Below are 22907 nucleotides of genomic sequence, written 5' to 3'. Positions count from 1 at the left end.
TATTTAATGAAGATGCCAGTTGGGGACCTGTGAGGCGTCTGTTTCTCAAACTAGAGACTCTAATGTACTTATCTTCTTGCTCAGTTGTGCAACGTGGCCTCCCACTTCTTTTTCTACTCTGGTTAGAGCCTGTTTGTGCTGTCCTCTGAAGGGAGTAGTACACACCGTTGTAGGAAATCTTCAATTTCTTAGCAATGTCTCGCATGGAATAGCCTTCATTTCTAAGAACAAGAATAGACTGTCGAGTTTCAGATGAAAGTTCTGTTTTTCTGGCCATTTTGAGCGTTTAATTGACCCCACAAATGTGAGGCTCCAGAAACTCAATCTGCTCAAAGGAAGGTCAGTTTTGTAGCTTCTGTAACGACCTAAACTGTTTTCAGATGTGTGAACATGATTGCACAAGGGTTTTCTAATCATCAATTAGCCTTCTGAGCCAATGAGCAAACACATTGTACCATTAGAACACTGGAGTGATAGTTGCTGGAAATGGGCCTCTATACACCTATGTAGATATTGCACCAAAAACCAGACATTTGCAGCTAGAATAGTCATTTACCACATTAGCAATGTATAGAGTGTATTTCTTCAAAGTTAAGACTAGTTTAAAGTTATCTTCATTGAAAAGTACAGTGCTTTTCCTTCAAAAATAAGGACATTTCAATGTGACCCCAAACTTTTGAACGGTAGTGTATATATGTTGCTTGTATGTATGAGTCACTCTAGCCTGATGGACAGGTTGCCATGGTAGTGACTTGTCAATCAAAAGGAAGTCCCGCCCTAAAGCATACTCTGCTTTATGGTCTATTTTCCTCTAAATGGGACCATACTTTACTAAATGAATATCATGTTGTATTGAAGAAGACCTGAAACTAGCGATTGAGACCATAAACTCATTATGAAAGTGTTTACTGGGGTAATGAATCAGGTGAGAGGTAGGGTCATTTTACCATTATTTCTAATGGAACCTAACTTCTTTTTGCAAACTTTTCAGACCCGGAGATTCACCCTTGATTAAGACACAGCACTGGTCTCCATGAAACACTGTCAGTAGTGGTTGCTGTAGGAACTTATGGCCGGATTTACTAACATCCCGAATAAAGAGGACTAAATTGCATGTGCATACTAAAATATTTCATGTGCAATTTTAGTACCTGTTATGGGTGATCAACAAAAAATTATTGCGTAGATGACAACAGGTGCAACAGGTGTTTTAATGGTTTCCGCCATGGAGAGTCAAGGGAAAGCAGCCACTGCGTAAAAACCTTGGTTTGTCTCATTCAGTGTGTCCCGAGTATGTGGAAATCGTATGTACCTGCCCATTCTGCCTGAGATTGCACTAAGTACATGGGACAGCACACCTGAAAAAATGCTTTGGGAAACCCCAGCAGAAACAGCTACAGTATGCTGCAATGACCCAGACACGAGGAAATGCCAGGAGATCGTGCTTCATCCAGCTAGAGGGAACAGTTGACGAAATGCTGTATTGGCATGAATGTTAATACAACAGTATTACCAAAGCTTCAAGGCAAATACAAAAAAAAAAAAAATCTATTCAATTCATATAGTTCATCGAATAAATAAAATAATTTTATTTCAATATTGGATATAGAATATCATAATATTATTAATATTTTTAATTTCTCTATGTCTTCTTTCATTAGGGCTGTGTCTCCTCGCAACGATAACAGCAGCCATCTCTGTGCAACACTTGGCGGTTTGCACCTTCCTTTCAAACGTATTGACTCACATGAAATTGCTTTTAGGCTTGCTAGATCACATTGCGTGTAGTAAATAAAAGGTATTTTCATGTTACTATCCCATTACTTTGCACAATAAAATTGAAACGCCACAAATTGTATATTTATTATGGCAAAAGTAGTAAATGAACAACAGGTGCTATCTTGCACTTTTGAACGACGTCATTCTGCGTGCACACCGTTAGTAGATCAGCTTACGTGTTAATTTGCTAATGATATCAAGTTTGCAAACATTTTTACTCACGCAAACCTTTAGTAAATCTGTCCCATAATGTTCAACTGAAACCTACTGCTTGTGCCAAAATAGTGAACTATGAATAATCTGAGTTCGTTACAACCAAAATATAATTCAGTTGTAGCTGGAAAAGTTTATGTAAAACACAAACATAATTATGATAACAAATGCATGACCAAACCCTACAAAGGCCAGAGACCAAAATAACTCCATGCTGTTTCAGGGCCCAGGGCCTATTGCCTACTTGTGCTTGGCAATAACATGCCTGTTACCTATCACTAAAAGACACAAACTCAAGCTCAAAAGGTTTTCATGGCTTAAAAGAAGAATAACAAACCCACCATCATGTTTTCCAGCAATTATATGGCTCAGGAAAAGAGCACAACCATGCCAAACCTGTAAGCTACATGGTTGCTCCAACTGGAAAACATGACTCAGATGCACCTACAGTTTAAGTTGATGAGAGGCATGTAGACCGTGTTTTGAGATCTGTGGCATGTGGGAGGAAAATAACCCTGTAAACATCACTGGCTCATGTCCTCAATCATACCTGTAAAATACTACAGCTGTCTGTAAAACCTAGACTTTCTTTTGAGGATATACTGTATAAATGGCAGGTGGATGTAAATTACTGAACTAATTCTACTCGCAGGACCAAAATACACCAGTTTTTCATATTTTGCATGACTGTGTGGTGATGATGATAGGTTGGTAATAGACTACTAGATCACCATTTGACTCAAACACAAATACAAAATGTGTAAATCCTGCTTAAACCTCCTGTCCTCAACACCTAGGCAGTCAAAGCTCTCTGTCTGCAAGGCCGTATATGGGCCAGTCTCTGGCTATTTTATGTGTTTGTTGGGTGTTTTACACAACCTGTTATTCTGAGAACTGGCTCCAGATGTAACACAAGGTATTTGAAGCAATGTCTGGCCAAAATGCAACCAAAAACATCCCAGCCCTACACAGAGAAAAGAGGGTTCTTGACGGATCCATGGCTGGGACCCAAAATACAAATACCAGAAAATTTGAGGAAATAACCCAGTGTGGTTATTAAAGAGTCTTAAACTGGAGTATTTCTGATCTTCCTTTGCACCTTTGCCTACTTTAGGGTACAGGACTAACACAGATAACTGATGCACCACACAATTCAATTATCATAAAGAAGGCTTGATTCTTACAGAATTTTTAAATGTCTAGTTATGTACAGGTAAATATTTTTTAAAAAGTCCAATGTCTACCTCGCTACTCTTTGTGTCCTGTACACGCAGTAATGTTTTACAGTGTCTTATCTGCAAACTAAGCTGTTTTAATACTTTGTGTACTCATCAATCACAATCATTTGAAAGAGCTTAGGAACTTTCTCAAATATACTCTATTATACTCTATTCTGCTGCAGATTAATTTGGCATTATGTACTGTAAATGGAGAGACAACAGAAAAGCGGCTTTAGACAAAACACATTGCATCTGGTTTCTTTTTAGAAAAGTTGAGAAAAGTTTAACTCTTTAATTCGCACACTTTAGAGTATCACATGTGATACACATGCGATACACATGTAATACTCTAAACTCTAAATTTTTTTCAACTTGGCCCACATCTCACATGTACATCGGCATGCTAAAATTCTGACAGGTCTGACAGTTTGCCGGACTTAGCAACAGTAACATAGGGGGGCGTGGAGGGTCAATTGTCACAGCTTCACCATTAACTACGATATAACTTTACCGAGCTAACAGGACTTTAAGAAAGAACATAATGCATGGAAATTTTCTGTGTATCAGCAACAGGAACAAATAACTGCTCAATCAGACCAAGACATATAAATGACACACTCAATGTAAGTTTCAGGCTCATGAGATGTCATGAGAAAGCATTCTACTTTGTCTGTGTCTGAGTAAAGAGTAAAACTGTTCTCACTTGGGTACATACTTATGTACGTACAGCCCACAGGGTTTCCGGGAAATAAAGTCCTCAAAAGTCACATCATGTCACCATTTGGGCTGGCCAACTTGCACAAGTGTCTAGTGCAGCTTTCATGCTAAAAAGACAAAACTTGCCTCTTAAGTACTGGTCCTCCTCTTGAGCTGTGTCAGCCAAAGACAAAAGTTTCTCCAGCAGGCGCCTCTGAGATGATAAAAGTCTGAATTTTGGCTCAGAGACATTTCAGCAGGCTTGGTTCAGAATTGAACATGTGAGCTTTTTGTGTGTGACCAAGTCTCCTGATCAGAGCTGTTATCCTATCTGCATGGAGATACGCTTATTGAAATATTGGATTGATAAAGCAGTTCTTAATATAATGATGAATGGAGCAGGATTCATGGTTCTTTCATCCCCCGTCATTTTGGTTTTATCCATCTCACTTTCAGTTTATCACTCTTCCCCCTTCACTTGTTCCAAACTACGATTTAGGATCAGATGCACTGACACAGAAAATACTATATTATCCTTATGCCATGAATGCAGATGTTTTCAGCCAAAGATGAGGCTTCATGATCCTGCTAGCAATGAAATATGAATGTCTTTGAATCCATAGGAGATGTAGGCCAATCTCCAAAGTTGGGAGTAGGCCAATGTAAGAACTGGAAAAAAAAACAAAAAGTCAGTCTAGTGAGAATTCAAACAAAAAGCAAATGTGGATAACACAGAGTTGCATCTGTGTTTGCATCGGAAAACTGGCAGGCGTTGTAAATGTGTTAGTGCGTGCACTCGCTTCACATGAATGTGTGTGTGCATGAGTCGAAGGGGCCTCCTGTGCAGTTATGCTGGAGCCACTTAGCTTTTGGATGGCCAGCATTTAATTTAAAGAGAGGCCGGTTGAAAAGCCCTGTTTGATCGCTTTTCTAAAACAACCTCATCTAAAAGCCTAAAATATCCAAATACCTCTGTGACGACCACGAAGCAGTTCCAAACTTTTAACTACATCTCTGTGCATGTATTGCGCACAGATACATCCATTTAATGGCATCAGCCGAGTGGTTACGGCATGAGTGGGTAGCTCGGGGGAGAGGAGATCTTGAAATGAAATTAGGATTAGTGAGAATAGTTGATTCCTCCAGGATCCTGCTGGTCTGAAGCCAGACAGCTCTTAAACCTGTTTCTGGGTCTGTCACTTCACTTTCTAACTCTATCTTCCTTAATTCTTCTGTCCTTCCAAATTCTTTCCTTCTCTCTGTCTCTATCAGCCTCTCTTTGTCTTGCTCTCCTTTAATAACCTAGTTGACATTTACAAGGAGGCCACAGCAAGGTTCGCAGAAGGTAACAGCAATAAAGTCTGACACACCTCCAAAGCTCACACACACACACACACACACACACACAGAATTGGCCAGGAGGCTACTGTGGCATCACGCCAGGGTTTTTCCAAATGAACTAGGAGGAGGAGGAGGAACAGCAGCAGTGTAAGACGCTGGAATGTATTACGCCACTGAGTGATATGAAATAACAACAGCTAATGCTAATTTCCATAACTCACAAGTCCAAATTTCCACATTACAGTTTCACTTATTTTGTGCCAATCACTGAGACATGTGATGCCTCCAAATGTAGCTTTGGATATTAGTAAACGGTTTGGGACTTGGTGGTTTCCCTTTTTCCCCCTCTTTTTGCAGCTAGGGAAATGTTTAGGTAATGTACCAGTGATTGGTCCCTGAGCAAGTCACTCATCCTTTAACAGTTCAAAGCTAAAATATGGAAGGTTTTACCTTGGGTCCCAAGCTTTAAATCCTACGCAACTCTCAATTTTCACTCTTCAGGTCTAACTTGAACATGAGGTCATGATTAAAAACAAGAAGGTTAACTTAGAGGTACTTGACTAAACTATTTCAATGAGAATGAAATAAGTGAGTGGAACTTTAATTGAGATGGTCAAAAATGAACAAGCTTCAAGAATAACTTAGAGATAGTTTCAAGCTCACCAGGTCCTTTGTCTAATAAGCCGACCAAAATATTAGATTCAATAAGTATTTTGGCTGACAGTCTATTGCTATGCTGATCAATCCCAATTGAGACTGATAACAGTACAGACAAGTGTGCCTTTAAAACCACACATTATGCCATAAGCCATGTTCAAGATGTTTTGACTGGCTTTGTCTGCTGCAGTATTTTTTTCTTACTGCTTACCATCATGTTTGCTGCTGTACCTGTAGTATGACCTGCTGTGACTGGTGAAAACAAGCTTGCAGCACAGCTCATCAGTGATGACTAACAGAGACAATAAGTTCCAGCATTTTTTAAAGTTTTAAAGTGGTTGTGTTATGCATTTAGGCTTTTTCCCTCTCCTTTATTGAGTTATATCTCTTTTTTGTGCATGTATCAGGTTTGCAAAGTGAAAAAGCTCAAAGTCCAGCCCAAAGGGAGTTCCCATCTCCCACGGAAAGCTCTGCTCTGAACCGCTTGAAAACAGCTCATTTGTAGTCCAGCCCTGCACTTCCTTTACTTGTGACGTCAAAATGAAAATGCGTCATAAAGCTTGCCAAGCGGCTAGTGGGGGTCAGGCACGCCCTCAAACCAAGCTAGTCTGAGCGGAGGCCCTTTGGCTCGACTCGCCTTTGTTTGGTTTTCCATTGTAGAAATGTTGTACCTGTACCTGCTTCCAGGTACTTTTTTTCGTATCACCTCACCTCCGTCGAGGTTCCAAGCGAGCTGAGGGATACTAAAATGTAACGTGAAAACATGATAGACTGCTGATTGGTCAGAGAGAATCGTCACTATTCACTGCATCATCATTGCGTGCACCAGACAGAGGCCAGCAACAGAAAGTTTTATATTTTATAGTTTTTGTTTGGAATTTCATAACTGAATCCACTTCTGAGAATTTCTGAGGTGAGAAATCAGCTGTGTAGATTTCGATTATTGACAGTTTTACGAGAAGTGATGGCGGAACAAAAACGTGCTTGAATATTTTCTGACTTGTGGAGATCTGTGAGTGGCTGCGGCAGATGCCTGCGCCAACCCGCGGGAGGAGTGTGTGAGGCCGGCCAGCCGCCCGCTCACAGAGCCCTCTGCTCCCACCGTCACACAGACCGCTGCAGCAACAACTGCAGAGGAAAACACAGCTGGAAGGTTTTCATACCGCTTATCAGTCTTTACATTCTGAGGAATGTTGAAATGTTTTAACTTAAAAAAGAGAAAGCTGTGTGAATCGCTGGTGTGTGTGTCGCATTGAACATTACGTCGCGGCAGTTGTGTGTGTCATCGCTATGACAACAAGCTACGTACGATCTCTGGGTACTATCTGCAATGGAAAACAGAGCAGGGCCGAGTAGAGTCGAGTCTATCGATTTGCGCTATGGTAGCATTTTTTGGCAAGGCAGCATAGATCGTCAGAACACCGGCAACAGTTCAACGTTCAGTCCTAAAAGACGATGCAACTCCGACTCTGTCTGAGCCTGGAAATTCACAATCACAACCTGTAAGTATGATTTATTGGTTGTGAATTATATTTAAAATAAACAACTTATACCATCTGCTAGGTTACGGTCGCAGTCTGAAGCGACTTTGATTTGGATCACACTAATTTGTTTCTTGTGACCCACCCTCTGCTTCTGATTGGCTAGTAGTCCTTACCTGGGAACTGCGCATGTGCAACTCCCAACAAAGATTTTGTACAATAAGATGCATCACTCTGTAGCTCAAGAGCAGAGCATACAACACACAGGGTGACAAGAGGAGCTGCAGCAATGTGCAGTATGAGAAAAACACGGTGTTTTTTGAAAATTAAACCATGTAAACCTGTTCTGGTACAACCCCTAATTAAGATTTTGAACCTGAAAATGAGCATAATACCACCTCTTTAAAGTTAGTTATGTTCAGTGGCCAACAATGCTTTGGACCGACTTGCTGCATCACCTGACAGTTCCAACAACAAATGTTTGCAATTGTAAACACGGTTATATAAAGTAAAGGTGAAGGTGTAGGTGGGCTTTGCCTTTTCCTTCCCAGTTGGTAGAAACAGGTTGAGTGTGTGCTAGCAGCAGCATGCATACTGTCTATATGCAGAGGACAAAGTCACACACACACACACACCCATCCCCACCCACCCCCTATCTCTACCTGTATGTGGTATAAGGCAATACCAGTATGTAATGCATATACTGTACATCTTCATCAACCTAGAACTATTTCCTCAAACTACTGCTGTAAAAATCTGCTGATTCAGTTTGCTTACAGTTTGCTCACAGTAAGGATACCATAAGGCTTAAAATGCAAAATCCAGTCGACCAACTGATTGTGACTTAATCACAAAATCCCACTTCCTGTACTTTTCTAGCAGTCAACTGGTCAAAACCAGTTTACTGTCTTCAGTAAAAGATGGTGAATGCTGAAAGCTGAACCCTCACAGACTGCATAAACCAAATTATCACAGCCTTGATCTCCTAGAAAATCAATTGTGATGCCAACTCATGAATCAGACTAAAAGGTGGTGCTGTTTATTTGTCACCCTGAGAAGTGCTTGTTTAAAACAGTCTGTATAATGAAATCCTGTGCAGATTGAAACCTGGCACTCTCACACACATAGCAGTGCGTAAGGGGAGTTCATGAACCATGGAGTTCAAAGACGCCAGCCACCGTCACGCTTTATCTCTTCTCTGCCTTTTATGTGGCTCTCTAAATAAAAGGTCAAGCTTGTCACGCTTCCAAAATGCTGTGACATACTAACCTTCACATGTGAGAGTCAGGTTTAAACCTGTCACACATGTGCAGAGCTCTGCGTTAGCACCAGGAAGGACACAGGTCAATCATGTGCTGCACTTGGAAAACTGATTTCACGATTAGAAAAATCTCAGAGGACTGAGTGAAGTGGCATTAAACAGATACAGATATCAGTGCTACGTTTGAAATTTGACAAACATTATATTACAAACTTTTCAACAGATATAGCTGTAAAATTGTCAAGTGAATAAAGTCTATAAAATCACCAGCAGAACTTTATATTACTGGAGTTTTGGTGATGTTTCAAATATAGTATATTCATTGTGTGTGTTTGTGTGTGTGTTCATTGTCAGTGCTAAACGAGAACAGACAGCTTAAAAGGGGAGTAAGGTTTCAGACCACATCCCAGAGTGTTGCCATCGAATAACTAAGTGGGTTTTTGTGGTGCACGTGTGTGCATGTGTGTGCGCGTGTGCGTGTCCTTCATTACAATTCAACCTTGAGGAATGGCTGATGTCATCTCCATAACAGAGCTCAGAGCAAAAGGTGAACACCGTGCTCTCTTTCTCTATGTGTACAGTAAAGTAAACAGCATGACTTTTGCTTACTCTCTATTTTCTTTTATTTCTTTTCTTTCAGACTGAAGCTGGACTAGTGATGAAGGAAAGTCACGTACAAGAGGTGAATGGTAGTTTGAATACAGCTGATGTATTCACACTGTATGAACTACCCTGTCTACTGTGTGTGATATAAACAGTATTCTACTTGATCAAAACATTAAGAATAAAACCACAACATGTTATATTGTCTTCATGACTTAGCTCAACTTGGGCAAAGGAATCAGAAAAAGTTTGGCAGCACCTCCTCCATCATTGCTGGGGATACAACCACTGATTTCTGTGTAGGCACTTTCTGTGCAATACTTGCATGATGATGTGGAGCTCCTTTTGCAGATGCTGCATATATGTTGATGGTTCACCTCATGTAATTTTATGAAATATATTTGTCTCAGTTTTCTGTAGTGTTATTGTTTTGTACAACTTAAATACTGTGAACGTACAGTGGGTTGTAATTCATTATTTTCATTACCAGCAAACATTAAACGGAAGGCAATATGCGGAAGAAGGTCAAGATCCACAAATATGAACACAAAGTTTTCATAATAATGTATGTTAACTGACAGTGTTTTAAAAATAATTTCAGCTCCAGAAACTGTTTTGAACAAATCAAAAAGATTTTTGCAACCTATAAACAAAATTTATTTATTTTATTAAAGTTTTGTCCTAACTTTTTGTATGTCGTGATAAATGTTTGTTGGGCCCCTAAAAGCATCCAAATGTGGTAAAATAATTAATTTTTAATATTTTCAGTGATCCCCAAACACCACAATTTCCAATGGGGATCAAAAAAGTGTTTTAAGATCATCAAAGACATACGTTCACAGAGAAATAAGTCATCTGCTCCTCAAATAACAACACGGTTAAATCCACTCACACACATCCTACCTGCCAGGCAGAGTCCGAAGATGGTGAGCAGAACCAGGATGTACAGGGAAATGATTGCGTACTTGATGGCTGAGAGGGAGTTCAGGTGACTGCAGCACTGATCCTGCTTCCTGCGACGCTTACTAGAACCTGAAAAAAGTTGAAAAATTAAATTAGGACTGGACTCAGGAGAAAAGTCCAGCAAGAGGTGGAGATATTTACAACAAATTGTTTATTTAGATGTGTACACACACACACACACACACACACACACACACACAGCCAGGTTTTCTGAAATAAAACAGCAAAAGGAATTTGGCTCTTAGAATAAACAGTGTTTATTAATGTTTTTTGAAGATTTGTCTTCTACTAAACGAAACCATTCCTCTAAAAGTGAATCTGTGGATGAGATAGTACATTTAACATGAGATGGCGTTCAAGAGGAGTTTGAAAACAACAAAGGCCATGTTTTCCAGGTATTTGCTTAGTCTTGATTCAAAAAGTTAGTCCATAGAAGAAAAGACTGAAGCGTAGATGCACATGTACATTCATACAACAAAATTCACACACTGAATTCACTCTGTTATAGATCACAGAAATATGCACACACTCACCTAGGAGCTATAATTCATGTCACCACTCAACACTCATTTCAGTGTCAAACAGATGTTGGAGAATTAGTCTTATTAAAACTGACACAGCACTATTTATGTATAATGAACGAGTGTAAGTGTGTGCTTGTGTCTGTGTGTGCGAAAGCTTGGCAGGAGGCAGGGATTTGGCTGTTGATGTTGAGGGAAGATTCCCTTCAGGTCAAGAGGACAGAGGTCAAGAGATTTTCGAAGGTTGTTCATCATCATGATTCACCAGTCATTAAAACAGTTATGTTACAGTACTTATATATTACTAATATAAATTACACTCTCTGAATTGACAGTTTGCAAATCCCCAGGTTACGCCTGTCAAGCTTTTTCAACTGTAGCTTGACAGCGACAACAGTAGTAGATTTGTCACTCAAAATTCTTTTTGGGAACAAAAAGTCCTTGATTTCAGATCACAAGGAAATGATTCACATGGCTGTGGCTGGCAGACTTTAACAGCTGTTGATCTATCTATCGATCTATCTATATAGGAATTGGTGACTTTTTAATGTTTCCAGTTGATTTGCCTGAAAATCAACTGGAAAAAACAGCCCCACAACACGGTCTTTAGTAGATGTAGCTATGGAATGGATACATCATGCTAACTCAGAAGCAAAAAAGACTGAATCTAAAGTTTAGCCTACAGGAAAAATGTCAGCACAGTTTGGATGCTTCCTACTGTAAAATGTAGAAAACATGTGTACAAGTGACATAAACGTGAGATTTATTATTTATTAATTCTTAACATTTTTCAAACAATATGTTCACTTTTACAAGATGTATAGGTTTGATGGGTCTGATGAGTTTAGCAAATGTATCTAGGGTAAATGTCCCCAAATCCACTAAACAAAGAAGGCTGGCATGCAATATAGCATTTGGAAATAGCTACCATGCATTCGAAGTGTAAGTCATGAAAGGGGCTTTTTCTAACGTAACCCTAAATCCTACAAAATAATTTCATTAGCTAATAAATACGCTAACATTTGGCCTTGGAGGAAATGCTAAGTTATTAATGCAACGTAGCCAGACATGCTAATGTTACACTAGAGTAACACTACAACAAACAGACAAACAAATATTTAATCCATTCCTTAAACTTTGATCTTCAAAGTTCAAAGACCTTCAAAATGCTTTAGTTAGCGAGTATTTGCTACTTTAAATGTAAATACTGATTCTGCAGCGCAACCTCCTAACAACATGGTTTCATTTGGACCATGACAATCTGTCAGTGGACACTGGTGGATTGTTACTGATGCGCACACACACACACACACACACACACACACACACACACACATCCCCTCTCTATGATGAAGAACACACACTCCTCCAGCGTAAGACAAACACAGCTGGCTCAGATGTGTGTGTCAAATGGTTGGAATGTATAGAAACAGAGATTGCACTCAAAGCTAGTCTGACTCTTAAATTGAACTCATGCTGAACTTCAAAACAAATATTAAAGAGACAAACAACCACACATACAAACACCTTCATAAAAACTTAGACAGGAAAATAAATCCCGCATTCTGGAGCTTAAGGGGGGAAATGATCACATCGTTTTCTGTGTAAGACATGCATGAAAAGTTTAAAGGACTTTAAACAGTTCAGCATTTCTTTTAAAAGGCTTGTTTGCTGTTATTCCAAGAGCTGGATGGGAAGATCAATTCAATACCACTCTTATTTCTAAAGCTAGAGCAGGGAGGTGATTAATTTAGCATAAAAGACTGGAAGTGGACATTGTGATAGTTTTGTCAAGACGTAGCTTGTAAATCACACAACTGTCATTTTACTGTTCTTGTTCAGATTAAACAAACACATTAAGAAGTGCTGGTAGGCTAAGGTTTGAACTTTGGACAGCCAGGCTAGCCGTTTCCCCCTGCTTCCACTCTTTGTACTAAGCTAGGCTAATCGCCTCCTTGCTTCAGCTTCATACTTAATGCACAGACACAAAATCGATCTTCGCTTCTAACTCTTGTGAAAGTGAATAAGCATATTTCCCACAATTTTCGAGCACTATTGTATTGGCTGTTATTTTCAATTAATTGATTAACGTTTACCCTATAAAATGTAAGAAACCATATATAAGCCCAACAATTTCTTCATTATCAAAATATTTGTCATTTAATTTTCGGTTGATATATTATTTTACTAATTGTTTGTGTGTGTCCATTTCCTGAGAGTTTTGTTACACTGTACTGTACTTAAAACGGCTACTTTATAAAGCTTGATGTGTTGTGTAATAAATTTATACTGTTGCATAAAACCCGACCAATGCTGGATTTCACAGAAAAGCAGCACAGCAAAAATGCATCCTGCTGAAAATACGACGATAAAACTGATGATGATGATGTTTAGTGAGCTTTTCCAAATGACGTTAGAGAGACAGAAGTTCAATATTCATTCATCAAGACACTGGAAACATGTTCGGAAATTACATTATTGCACTGCTGTATGTTCTCTCTGGATCATGTCTGTCTGCTGACGGCGTTGTCCACATACTGTTTAGACTACGAATTTAATAAGCAGATTAGACGGGGATTTGCAAACTTGGAGGCTTCTTTTATTAGTAAACTTGGAGGTGCAAAAATACATTTCTGTTTATTTCCAGTCAGTTACTGGCAGTGTCTACGTATTTGGCAGTTTATGGTGAAATTAGTGACTTTAAAAGGACAGGGCATTGTTCATTTTACTTTAACAAATACATATGGTGTACAAGTGTCACAAATTCCATTAAAAGGCTGGGAAGTCACTCTGTGATTGGTAGATAACATTACATGTGTGAGCACAGCTCACCGTTTCCCCAAACAAAAACAGAAAATGCTCTAAAAGGCACAAATGTATGTGTGTAGATTTTAAACATTAACATATCATTGTTAAATTAAATTGTAATGTGCTGTTATAATTCATCTACACAAGTCAGACTCATAATGCATTGTGGCCCTGTAGTTGTGTGAATCATGAGATCACAATCTCATAGAAATCTCTGGACTGCTTAGTTTATAGTCTTTTCTACCACGCCCCAATAAAATAAACTAAGAAATGGCTGGCAATATCTTGTCTAATTGAACGAGGTGTGAAAATGTTCTAGGATGTGTGAGGCCATTGTCCACTTTCTATTAAAATGTCAACAAATACTCCAGTTAATGTTCAGTTAAGACTTTCCCACCAAACTTGCAGAGCCGTGGGTCGAAACCTGAGAACACCACGGGGTCAACTGTGGATGTGTTGCAGCTGCACCTGTACACACACATACACACACATGCAGATGTTGCTCCTGGACATTCCTGGCTTTCATAGACGACCATCAGCGAGAGGAGAGAGACTGCCAAGCGATGACAGCATTGCTTCTTCTTGAGTGTGTGTGCGTTGGTGTACTTGACTGAGTCTGTATTGGTTGTAAGTGTGTGTGGCCGTTTCTGTGCTCACGAACATATGGTTCTGCAGAAAGTCCCTTTCTGAAAATCACTCATGCTGTGTGATGATCTGCGTCTAAGTCATGTTAGACTTCTGTGCCTACACACACAGCCCGCGCACACACACACACACACACACACACACACACTGTAGCTTTTTAAATCTCAGTTTGCAATGCAACAAATCTGTAGTTTTACTTAGAGGTGCTCCGATCACGATTTTTTGGGCCGATCACCGATTGCTGAAAGCAGCATCGGCCGATACCGATCACTGATCACTGGGTCTATTTGGAGCCTTTTTTTTATCATGTAGCATTATACAGTATACAGTATACTGTATATTTATTTAATTGGTCCTAAAAACAATGTATTAAGTGTTAAAGTTAACAGATGATAAAGTATCATGAAATGACAACTGTTTATTTTATAGCCAGGAAACATGGGCAACAAATTCTGCTCAACTTGTGTTAGAGACTTAAACTATAGCAGCCTTTGCCTGGTTACTGTGAACATCTTATAGCTTAACAAATATAGCTTTCCTGTGGAATAAACTACAAAAACAGAACAAACAGCATCTTTATAAATTTACTACAACCATAAAAACTCCAACAAAAAAGGCTGTAGCCAAAATATTTAGGAGATAAAGGAACACAGGCATCATGAGTCGATGATAAACTCTGAAGTAGCTGCTTTTTGTTCTGGAAAGCTCAGGCAGGTTCTGTGGGCTTTAGGGGGGAGAGAGAGGAGTAGAGAGACAAGCAGACAGAGGGAGAAGGGCTACAGAGAGGAGTCATAACTGCCTTCAATGAGATTTGAAAATAAGTAAATAAATAAATAAATAAAAATAGGCTACAATGTAAATTCCATATTATACAGTCAATTATTAATATTACATAGGCTACTATATTTATTAGAATTTCATATGGTTTGCCATTAGTAGGCTATAGGCCCTATATCATTTCAGTGGATTGTTTTTAATTTACATGCTACCACCGACTTTACCAGAGGAGAGAATAGCAAACACTTTAAATACGGCCAGAAGGTTTTTATTTGACTTTATAAAGGTTAAAAATATGGGAGATTTACGGGGAAAACGGTAGGGTTGACATGAGAGGGGTAGAGAAAGGAGTGGGGTAATGTGAGGCTACATCCACACTGCTATGTTTTTAAAACAGTTTTATAACGAAAATGATCTTCTCCGTCCACAGCAGCGTTTTAGCACCGTATCAGAGTTGATCTCTGTCTATATTAGAACGACTGAAAACACTCATCTAGTGGCCGTTCAGGTAGCTACACTGGGCATGCACGTGCCAGTGTAAACATGAAGCAGATGGTCTACTCCGCAGTAGCAGACGATGAGCAAAAGAAGAAAGTAATACAGACCAAGAACCAGGCACAAATAAAGAATTTTTACCCACTTGAAGGGATTCTGGTGCCTAACTGAACTGTTAATTTTTCAAATGTTTCTATTACCAGAAGAATTCAGAGCTGTTCATGTCATACTTAAAATACCATGGTCAGTTTCTCATTGCAGCAGAACATATTTTGAGTGCATGCAGATTTAGGGTGTACTCACACTAGGCCCCGTTGCCTTGTACCATGCCCAGGCATGGCGCGGAGCGATCACACTGGTCAAATGAACCAGACTTTGGGGGTGCTCGGACACAGTATGGATAGTCGAGTGTGAGTATGCCCTTAAATCCAGGTAAAATCTTCTTCTTTGAAACAACCATATTTTGGGTGAAACTCTCAAGTCTTGTGTTCAGCTCAGTGTTTCCAGCTTCCAACTATTAAACTCTCCCAAGTCTCAACTCCCCTCCTTACCTTCATCACACAGGTTGAGTTTGGACAAGTTGTGTCCATCATAGGCCTCTTCATACATAGAGCCGTTTTCTCTCTCTTCATATGTACTCAGATACATGGCCTTGTTCTCCATCTCCACTTGGCTGAAAAGAAAAGACACACACAGTACGATCCACTGAATTAGTTATACATTGCAAGACACTGTCGTCTATCCTCAACCAACTCAAATCTTTTACAGCTTGCTCTTTCACAAAAGGTACATATGACAAATAAAAGAAAAAAATAGTACATGGTTGGAAGAACTAACAAATGTAGATGCTTGCATGGTTTGGGTCTTCTAGTTCCCTTAGAGTAAATCAATAAAAATGTATCATCCTATTATAAAACATTTCAATCCTGATGGGAATAGTTTCTTCCAGGATCTTCCTGAATTGTTTGAGGAATATAAAAATGATGTGAATGACATGACAATAGCCGGATCTCAACCCAATTAATCTTTTGGATGAATGGCATTCAATATCACCAGTACAGGTCTGGAGATTTGGAGAAACTGAGATGAAAAACTGTCTCTCTCTCTCTCTCTCTCTCACAGTCCAAGGCAAACATACAGAAGGAAATCCTTGCGGTAGGAGGATTGTGGCTGTCTCTAGACCAGTATTATGTGATTTGTTTCTCTCGCCAACAGAGTTGGACTGAGGTTGTGTTTTTGCCCCATGTTTGCTTTCAAGAAGAATATTCTAAAAAGAAAGCTATGAATGAATGTGCATAAAACTTTGTGAAAACGTCTGTCATGGGCTAAGAAAGAACTGATCGACCTTTCATTTCAACTAGCCATGAGGATATGTGTGGAAGTGGCTGCTGTTTTTTTTCATAGTGTTGCATCAGAAGAGGTAAACATGTCATTATTAGCCCAGTCAAACAACATTAAAGGGCCCATTTACACAACCTAACTGCTCTGCCAGTATTTCCAAAACATAGCACAGTGTTTGAGCATCAGCCTAAATGGAAATGGTTACTCAACAAATATAGAGCTGATAGATAATTGGCTGAAATGATGCATCCATATTTTAACATATCCATTTTCCACTGTTTAGCTGGGTTGCAGTGGCAGCAGAATAAGCAAAGTAGTGCACATGTCCTTACTCATAAACATGTCCTCCAGCCCTTCCTGTTGGATCCTGAGGTGTTCCCAGGCCAGCGTGTTCTGTTCAGATGCCCCCAAAAAACTAACTGGCTTCTTTCAACACAAATGAACAGTGGTTATAACCTGAACTCCTCATCCTGTCAATCAAAGTGAGCATAGATTTCCTGCACCATAGGTGAGGATTGTGCTGTACTCATATTTAATGGGAGAGATGGTAAAGTTGGGAACAATTTTCATGTTAACTTGCAATTTTCACACCGTCAAAAAACACAAGATGGTTGTGTGATTGCAGTGCAGGTCATGTAAGGGTTAAAAATACTGTGCATTGACAATATAACACTATATCCATTGAATTTGGGTTTAATTACCTTGAATTCTGGACTTTTCTGGATGTGAAGCCTCCATGTTTATTTAGCTTTAAAGCTCTTCTCTATTATTAAACACCAAGTCAGATATATGCAAGCTTCCCAGTTGTAATTATGACTTTAATGTGTTGCTATTTATAAGTTGGAAACTAGTTATTTTAAACATAGCATTAGAACACAGATGATGATAAATCATTTCCCATAAGTGTAGTATAATGACCAAATCACTACAGAACTGGCACAAATGTTTCAGTTGATCTCCTATTCCCTTGTACCCTCACTTTTGAAGAAGATCCAAATACAGCTAGAATGTGGCAAGAATACGAATACAAATAGCTTAAGTCCCATTGCAGGTGGAGCCATGAAAATGTGTCACTCTCTTAGGGCTTCATTTATAAAAGTGTAGTCTTGAAATAATTTCCTGCAGTTTGCTTACATTTGACTCATAAAAAATTTGCTCCAGAACCGTAACTGTATCTTTAGCGGCTGTGATGTATGCATCCCAAGTATTTAACTACATGTGAATTATGAGAGGTGAGAGATGTGGTTATGGCAGGATTCCAACATGTCCTAATTTCAAACCCATTGGCCCAATCGGCACATAAATCTAACGAAAACATTTCCTGGGAAAGGAAAATCTTTCAGTAGCCACTTATCATCAGAAGAAGTAATTCCATCTTGTCATCTTGTGACAATGTCATCCAGCAGGTGCAGCTATTGGTGAGCTACTGCAGATCTCGTATGTAATCTATATTGGCATAACTCATTTTTTTATTAAAAGCACATTGAATTTCACATTTGATGAAGACTTTGAATGAATGAATCACAATCAGTTGCTCCCTAGATGAACAACCTTCAGTGCTTTTTGGGGAGATTGAGTTTGTCAAGTCACATTACATCGCAGCCCTGCACCAGACTATTTACTCTGAGCTGAGCACATTTGCTCTTCTAGTTTGGGTTTCTAGTTTCCCACGCCACACGTGATGTTAAACAAATATGGTGGGCGTATGGATAAAGTGAAAGAGAACACAGAACAAATAGATAAGACTAGTGACTGGGGAGAGGCTGTGTCAGACATAGACATCTCTGAAGTATAAAATTAAATTTGCTGCAGTTAGGAGTCAATAGGTGTCTAAGTCCCACAAGCTCCAGACGCAGATCTGTGAGTGTTTGACAAAGTCGTTAAAAAGCGCTCAGTCTGGACTTTCTCATTAAGAAGGAGATGGAGGAGTCAGGTTGACATTTAGACTGAGGCAGGGCAGGAACCATTAGGGCTGCTAGGAGATCCAAGTAAACTCGTGGTACACTCCTGCATGTGTTTGTGTATGTGACTGTGTCTACAGAGTGTGTGTTTTTCTGTGTGAGGGGAGGTTAGTGCATGAGGTGAGTTATCCTCTGATTACACTGAGTTTTGTGGGATTAAACAGTTTATCTCACATTGAGTTGGTCTTTGTTAGTCAGAGCCAGAGGATGGTGGGAAAGCAGAGGGTCACCAGTCTCTCTGTGCTAGCTATCTCTGCAACTATGAACAATAATATAATAAATAACACAACACAGTGAATATGCACTGTATGTGTCAGATTTAAAGAGCCAGATGATACAAACTGCCTGTACATTACAGCAGCACTGACCATAAGTGTCAAAAGAAAACTATTGCTTACACTCAACCCTAAACATTCACACCTAGTGTAAGGAGCATAAACACAGAAGTCACAACCTTTGACAAAATGTACTCTACCTTGATGACTTTCTTTCAGTATTTTCTCTCCATCCAGGTTTGCATCTGATCTGATTAAACAGCTGAGAGAGATTAAATCCGGTGATTTAATGTGACTGAACTCTTGTGGAAAGTGGATTTTCACTTCATTCATCCCTCAAATGACTGGAGGCTCTGCATCTTGGAGCTCCATCCAATCACTACAAACAGTTCAAGATGCAGCATGACAACAAGCCAAAAAGATGCCGGCTGTGTGCACTTATATCTTATGAACCATTTGACGCACAAATGTAGTCAAGTGTTAATATTATTCTGTCCACTTGAATGTGCTGGACCTCCACATTAGCATGTTTTCACTTTAAGGACAGTCCAGATTAATAGGAAAGAAATATGTAAAATAGTTCACACAGAATTATACTTAAAGCTTCACTAATCCATATTATTATATGTAGCTTTTATAGTATAACAATTATAACTAAATGAATGCTAATGTTTCTGCTGCATGTTTAAATAGGCAACTGTTTGCAAACATGTTGGCCATTTCAAATTTCTGAGGCAATAATATGTCCACTAACCCCCAAGTGGCCAAAAAATCAATTAATACAGCTTTACTGAAAACGTAATTTCCCTGGACATTATGCAAATTTGCAAGCTCACTTAAAAAGGTACCAATTGGCAAAGACAGCATAGTTTTTTTTCAGCCATTACTGAGGAAATAGCTTGATCTTTGCTTGATCTCGAACTTTATTGATTAAAGGTGGGGTGTGATTCTGAAGACATCCAATTCCATGACAAATAACACGACGACACAGCAGGTAGTGTAACTGACGTTAGCTAAGTTGTGGGTTAGCAAACTGTCGCTGAAGTTGCTGCTGTGAAGACAACATGGCAGCTGCAACTCTACTGCTACTAAAGCTAACATCACAACAACAGCATGTCTTTGCTAACTAGAAAGTAAGCTGAATGTCCGTGGGCAAGTCATTTTACATTACCTGACAAACAAATCATTGCTGGAATGGCTGGAATACTGTTATGAGCCATGTTTGTTCTGCTTGTTTCTCATTTATAGCTATGAACAAACTGACAGTGAGCAGACCTTGAGGGTAGCTACTAAAGTTTGTCATCATCATTATGTGGAGCAAATATAAAACACAAACTGCTATAAATATTTTGAAGCCACTTCTGAAATATAATCTCTTTGGTGGAACAGCATCACATCTTGTTTTGCTGTTTATTTGGTGATCTGTACTGTGACCATGGTGGAGCTAGTTTTAACATCTTTATATGCAGTTAACAAGTTTAGTCAAGTGGTTCCCAAACTAGGGGTCGGGCATCCCCAAAAGGTCACATTAATGGGGGGAGGAAGGAAGAAGAAAGAAACAAAGTTCTGATACATACACACACACACACATCTATCGGTGTGTGTGTGTGTGTGTGTGTGTGTGTGTGTGTGTGTGTGTGTGTGTGTGTGTGTGTGTGTGTGTGTGTATATATATATATATATATATATATATATATAAAAATGTGTATATATTTAGATTTTCCATAATCTTTACTTTTTTGTGAAACATTGGATAATTTTTCCTTTTTGAGCATGAAACAGTTGTTTGGAAGAAACCATGTGAGAAATTCAGAGAGGAAATGTCTCTTTGGAGGAACTGCTGACAACTCATAGACATGAAACGACTGAAACGTGACAAGGAGCCCCAACCAGACACTGCTTCTCTGTAAGAGGTCACAAGACAAAAAGGTTGGGAACCACTAGTTTAATCTTTAATGGATTGTATTTTATAAATGCATGGTGTGTGTTTTTCAATGTAAAATCATAATCTGAAAAGTAACCTGAAACAGCCTATGTCCAATTAGATTTAGAGGAGTAGAAGTATAAAGTAGCATAAAATGGAAATACTTAAAGTAAATAAGTTACTTTCCACCACATGTGTGGTCTCAGTGCCATGGTCATTGATGATTTAACAGAGCAAGTGGCATAATGTCATTTAAAAAAAGTTAGTGCATGCCTGATGTGCAATTATGTAATTGTTTCCTTAATATATTAGAATTAGTAGGAGCACTTGAAAACACATGCTCTCTGTAAACACAGGCAATCATCCCATATCATTGCTCAATCATCCATGTGCAACAGTAACCCATTTTCCTCGGTTAATTAAAGGCAGAGATACTTCACCCATGACCGCTGAAACACAAAGCAACAATTTTCTGCAGATGAGTACCATTGAATCTGCATTTCCTGCCTTGCTCTAAAACATAATCTGCAGTAAATCAGCTTTGTAGCCATGCAACCTAACTGCAATAAATATTTAACATGTGTCAGCAAGTTTGTCACCTTAAAAGTTCAAAGTTTGGCAAACACGGAACCAACAATAAATCATGTGGTGATTTTAGAGTGCTGCAGCCTTTTTCAGATGCTGAACAAATTCCATTAACCTCTCTAACACTCAACACATAGGGGCATTAATCACTAATCTAAGCTTTGGCCAAGTCACTACCAAACATTATTTAGTACTAAATTCAACTACTTTTGAATAGAAGGCATCCCCAGTGTATATTTTACATAATATATAAAGGAATGACAGGTGCCACACAGTCCACTGAGGTTTAAAACAGGTGCAGTCACTGCAAAACCAAGAGGATTTCAAGTATTTTAATTTTGCTGTCAGATTATGTTAGACCTGTAATAATATGCCAAACTGACGTAAAGTAAGAAACAAAAGTCATTCTCTCTCTCACCTTGTCTGCTGTCAATTGGAAATAAAAATTACAGCTCCACGTTTCTCATAATTCCCCTCAAAAAGTTGCGTTTTGACGCTGTAACTCCAGGCTTTCTCCTTTCGTCATCTGTCAGTGTCATTCAAAATTGCATTCAATTAAACGGAGTAGAGTGAAATACTGCACCATGCACGCACTCTCCCTCTCGGAGACAGTCAGCAGCACTGCAGAGGAGAACACGTTCAGACATGAGGGGTAATATACCCACAACATCGTCATGTGACCATCACAAACCTCCAGCTGAAGTTTGCGCTGCATGCAGGGCAGCTGGTCCAAAGCTGAGAGAAGTGAAGAAAGTTTGCTCCACCTGCTGTACGCTTACGCCCTCTGTTGGGTGTAGATGGCTAATGGACTCATTTGAACTGATATTGTTTTAAACTCATTAACACAGAAACAGAAAAAAGGTCAAGAAACAAATAAACACAGAGCAGAGGTGTCTTTGGCTTTTACTTATAGCTCATTAACCCCTCGTAAACTCAGCAATCGACTGACTCAAAACAAGTTGTAAACACGACCTTATTATAGTCGGTGTAATTTCCACTGGGGACGCTGGGACATGTCCCCACCACTCTTTAAACTGGCTGATTTTGTCCCCATCACTTATTAAAAGCAATTGTTAAAATGTTCTGAAAAATAGTTTGCAACAAAAAAATGTTAAACAACAAATGAAAATACTCTGAGAAAGGTATATTTGCACACTAAGAAAACATGCAATGCCATGTAAATATAAAAGAAAAATATGTGCATTGTCCAAAAAAAAAGTAAATTAAGCTAAAAAACAAACAAACTACTGAATACCGCATTATATTCTGTTATATTTTTAGCTGTCACCTGAATTTTGTGTTTCCCTATAAGATGTCAACAAGATGTAGCATGGTCAATAGTTGAGGAATGTAGGACAATT

The 22907-nt window shown here is 39.1% G+C and overlaps 1 protein-coding gene across 1 annotated transcript; it reads right to left on the bottom strand.

Moving 5' to 3' along the window:
• Positions 1 to 4485: 4485 nt before the first annotated feature.
• Positions 4486 to 22180, bottom strand: LOC123978248 (scavenger receptor class A member 5-like). Its single transcript, XM_046061415.1, has 4 exons — positions 21965 to 22180; positions 16012 to 16133; positions 10155 to 10283; positions 4486 to 4577 (listed from the first exon to the last, which is right to left on the bottom strand). The coding sequence occupies exons 2-4, from the start codon at positions 16121 to 16123 to the stop codon at positions 4486 to 4488; spliced, it is 333 nt and encodes a 110-aa protein (XP_045917371.1). The 5' UTR covers positions 16124 to 16133; positions 21965 to 22180.
• Between the last annotated feature and the right edge of the window lie 727 nt (positions 22181 to 22907).

The sequence above is a fragment of the Micropterus dolomieu genome, linkage group LG10, assembly GCF_021292245.1.
Source record: "Micropterus dolomieu isolate WLL.071019.BEF.003 ecotype Adirondacks linkage group LG10, ASM2129224v1, whole genome shotgun sequence".
In the NCBI taxonomy this organism is placed as follows: Eukaryota; Metazoa; Chordata; class Actinopteri; order Centrarchiformes; family Centrarchidae; genus Micropterus; species Micropterus dolomieu.
Note: the sequence above shows the minus strand (reverse complement) of the source record. Positions and strands in the feature narration are given on the sequence as shown.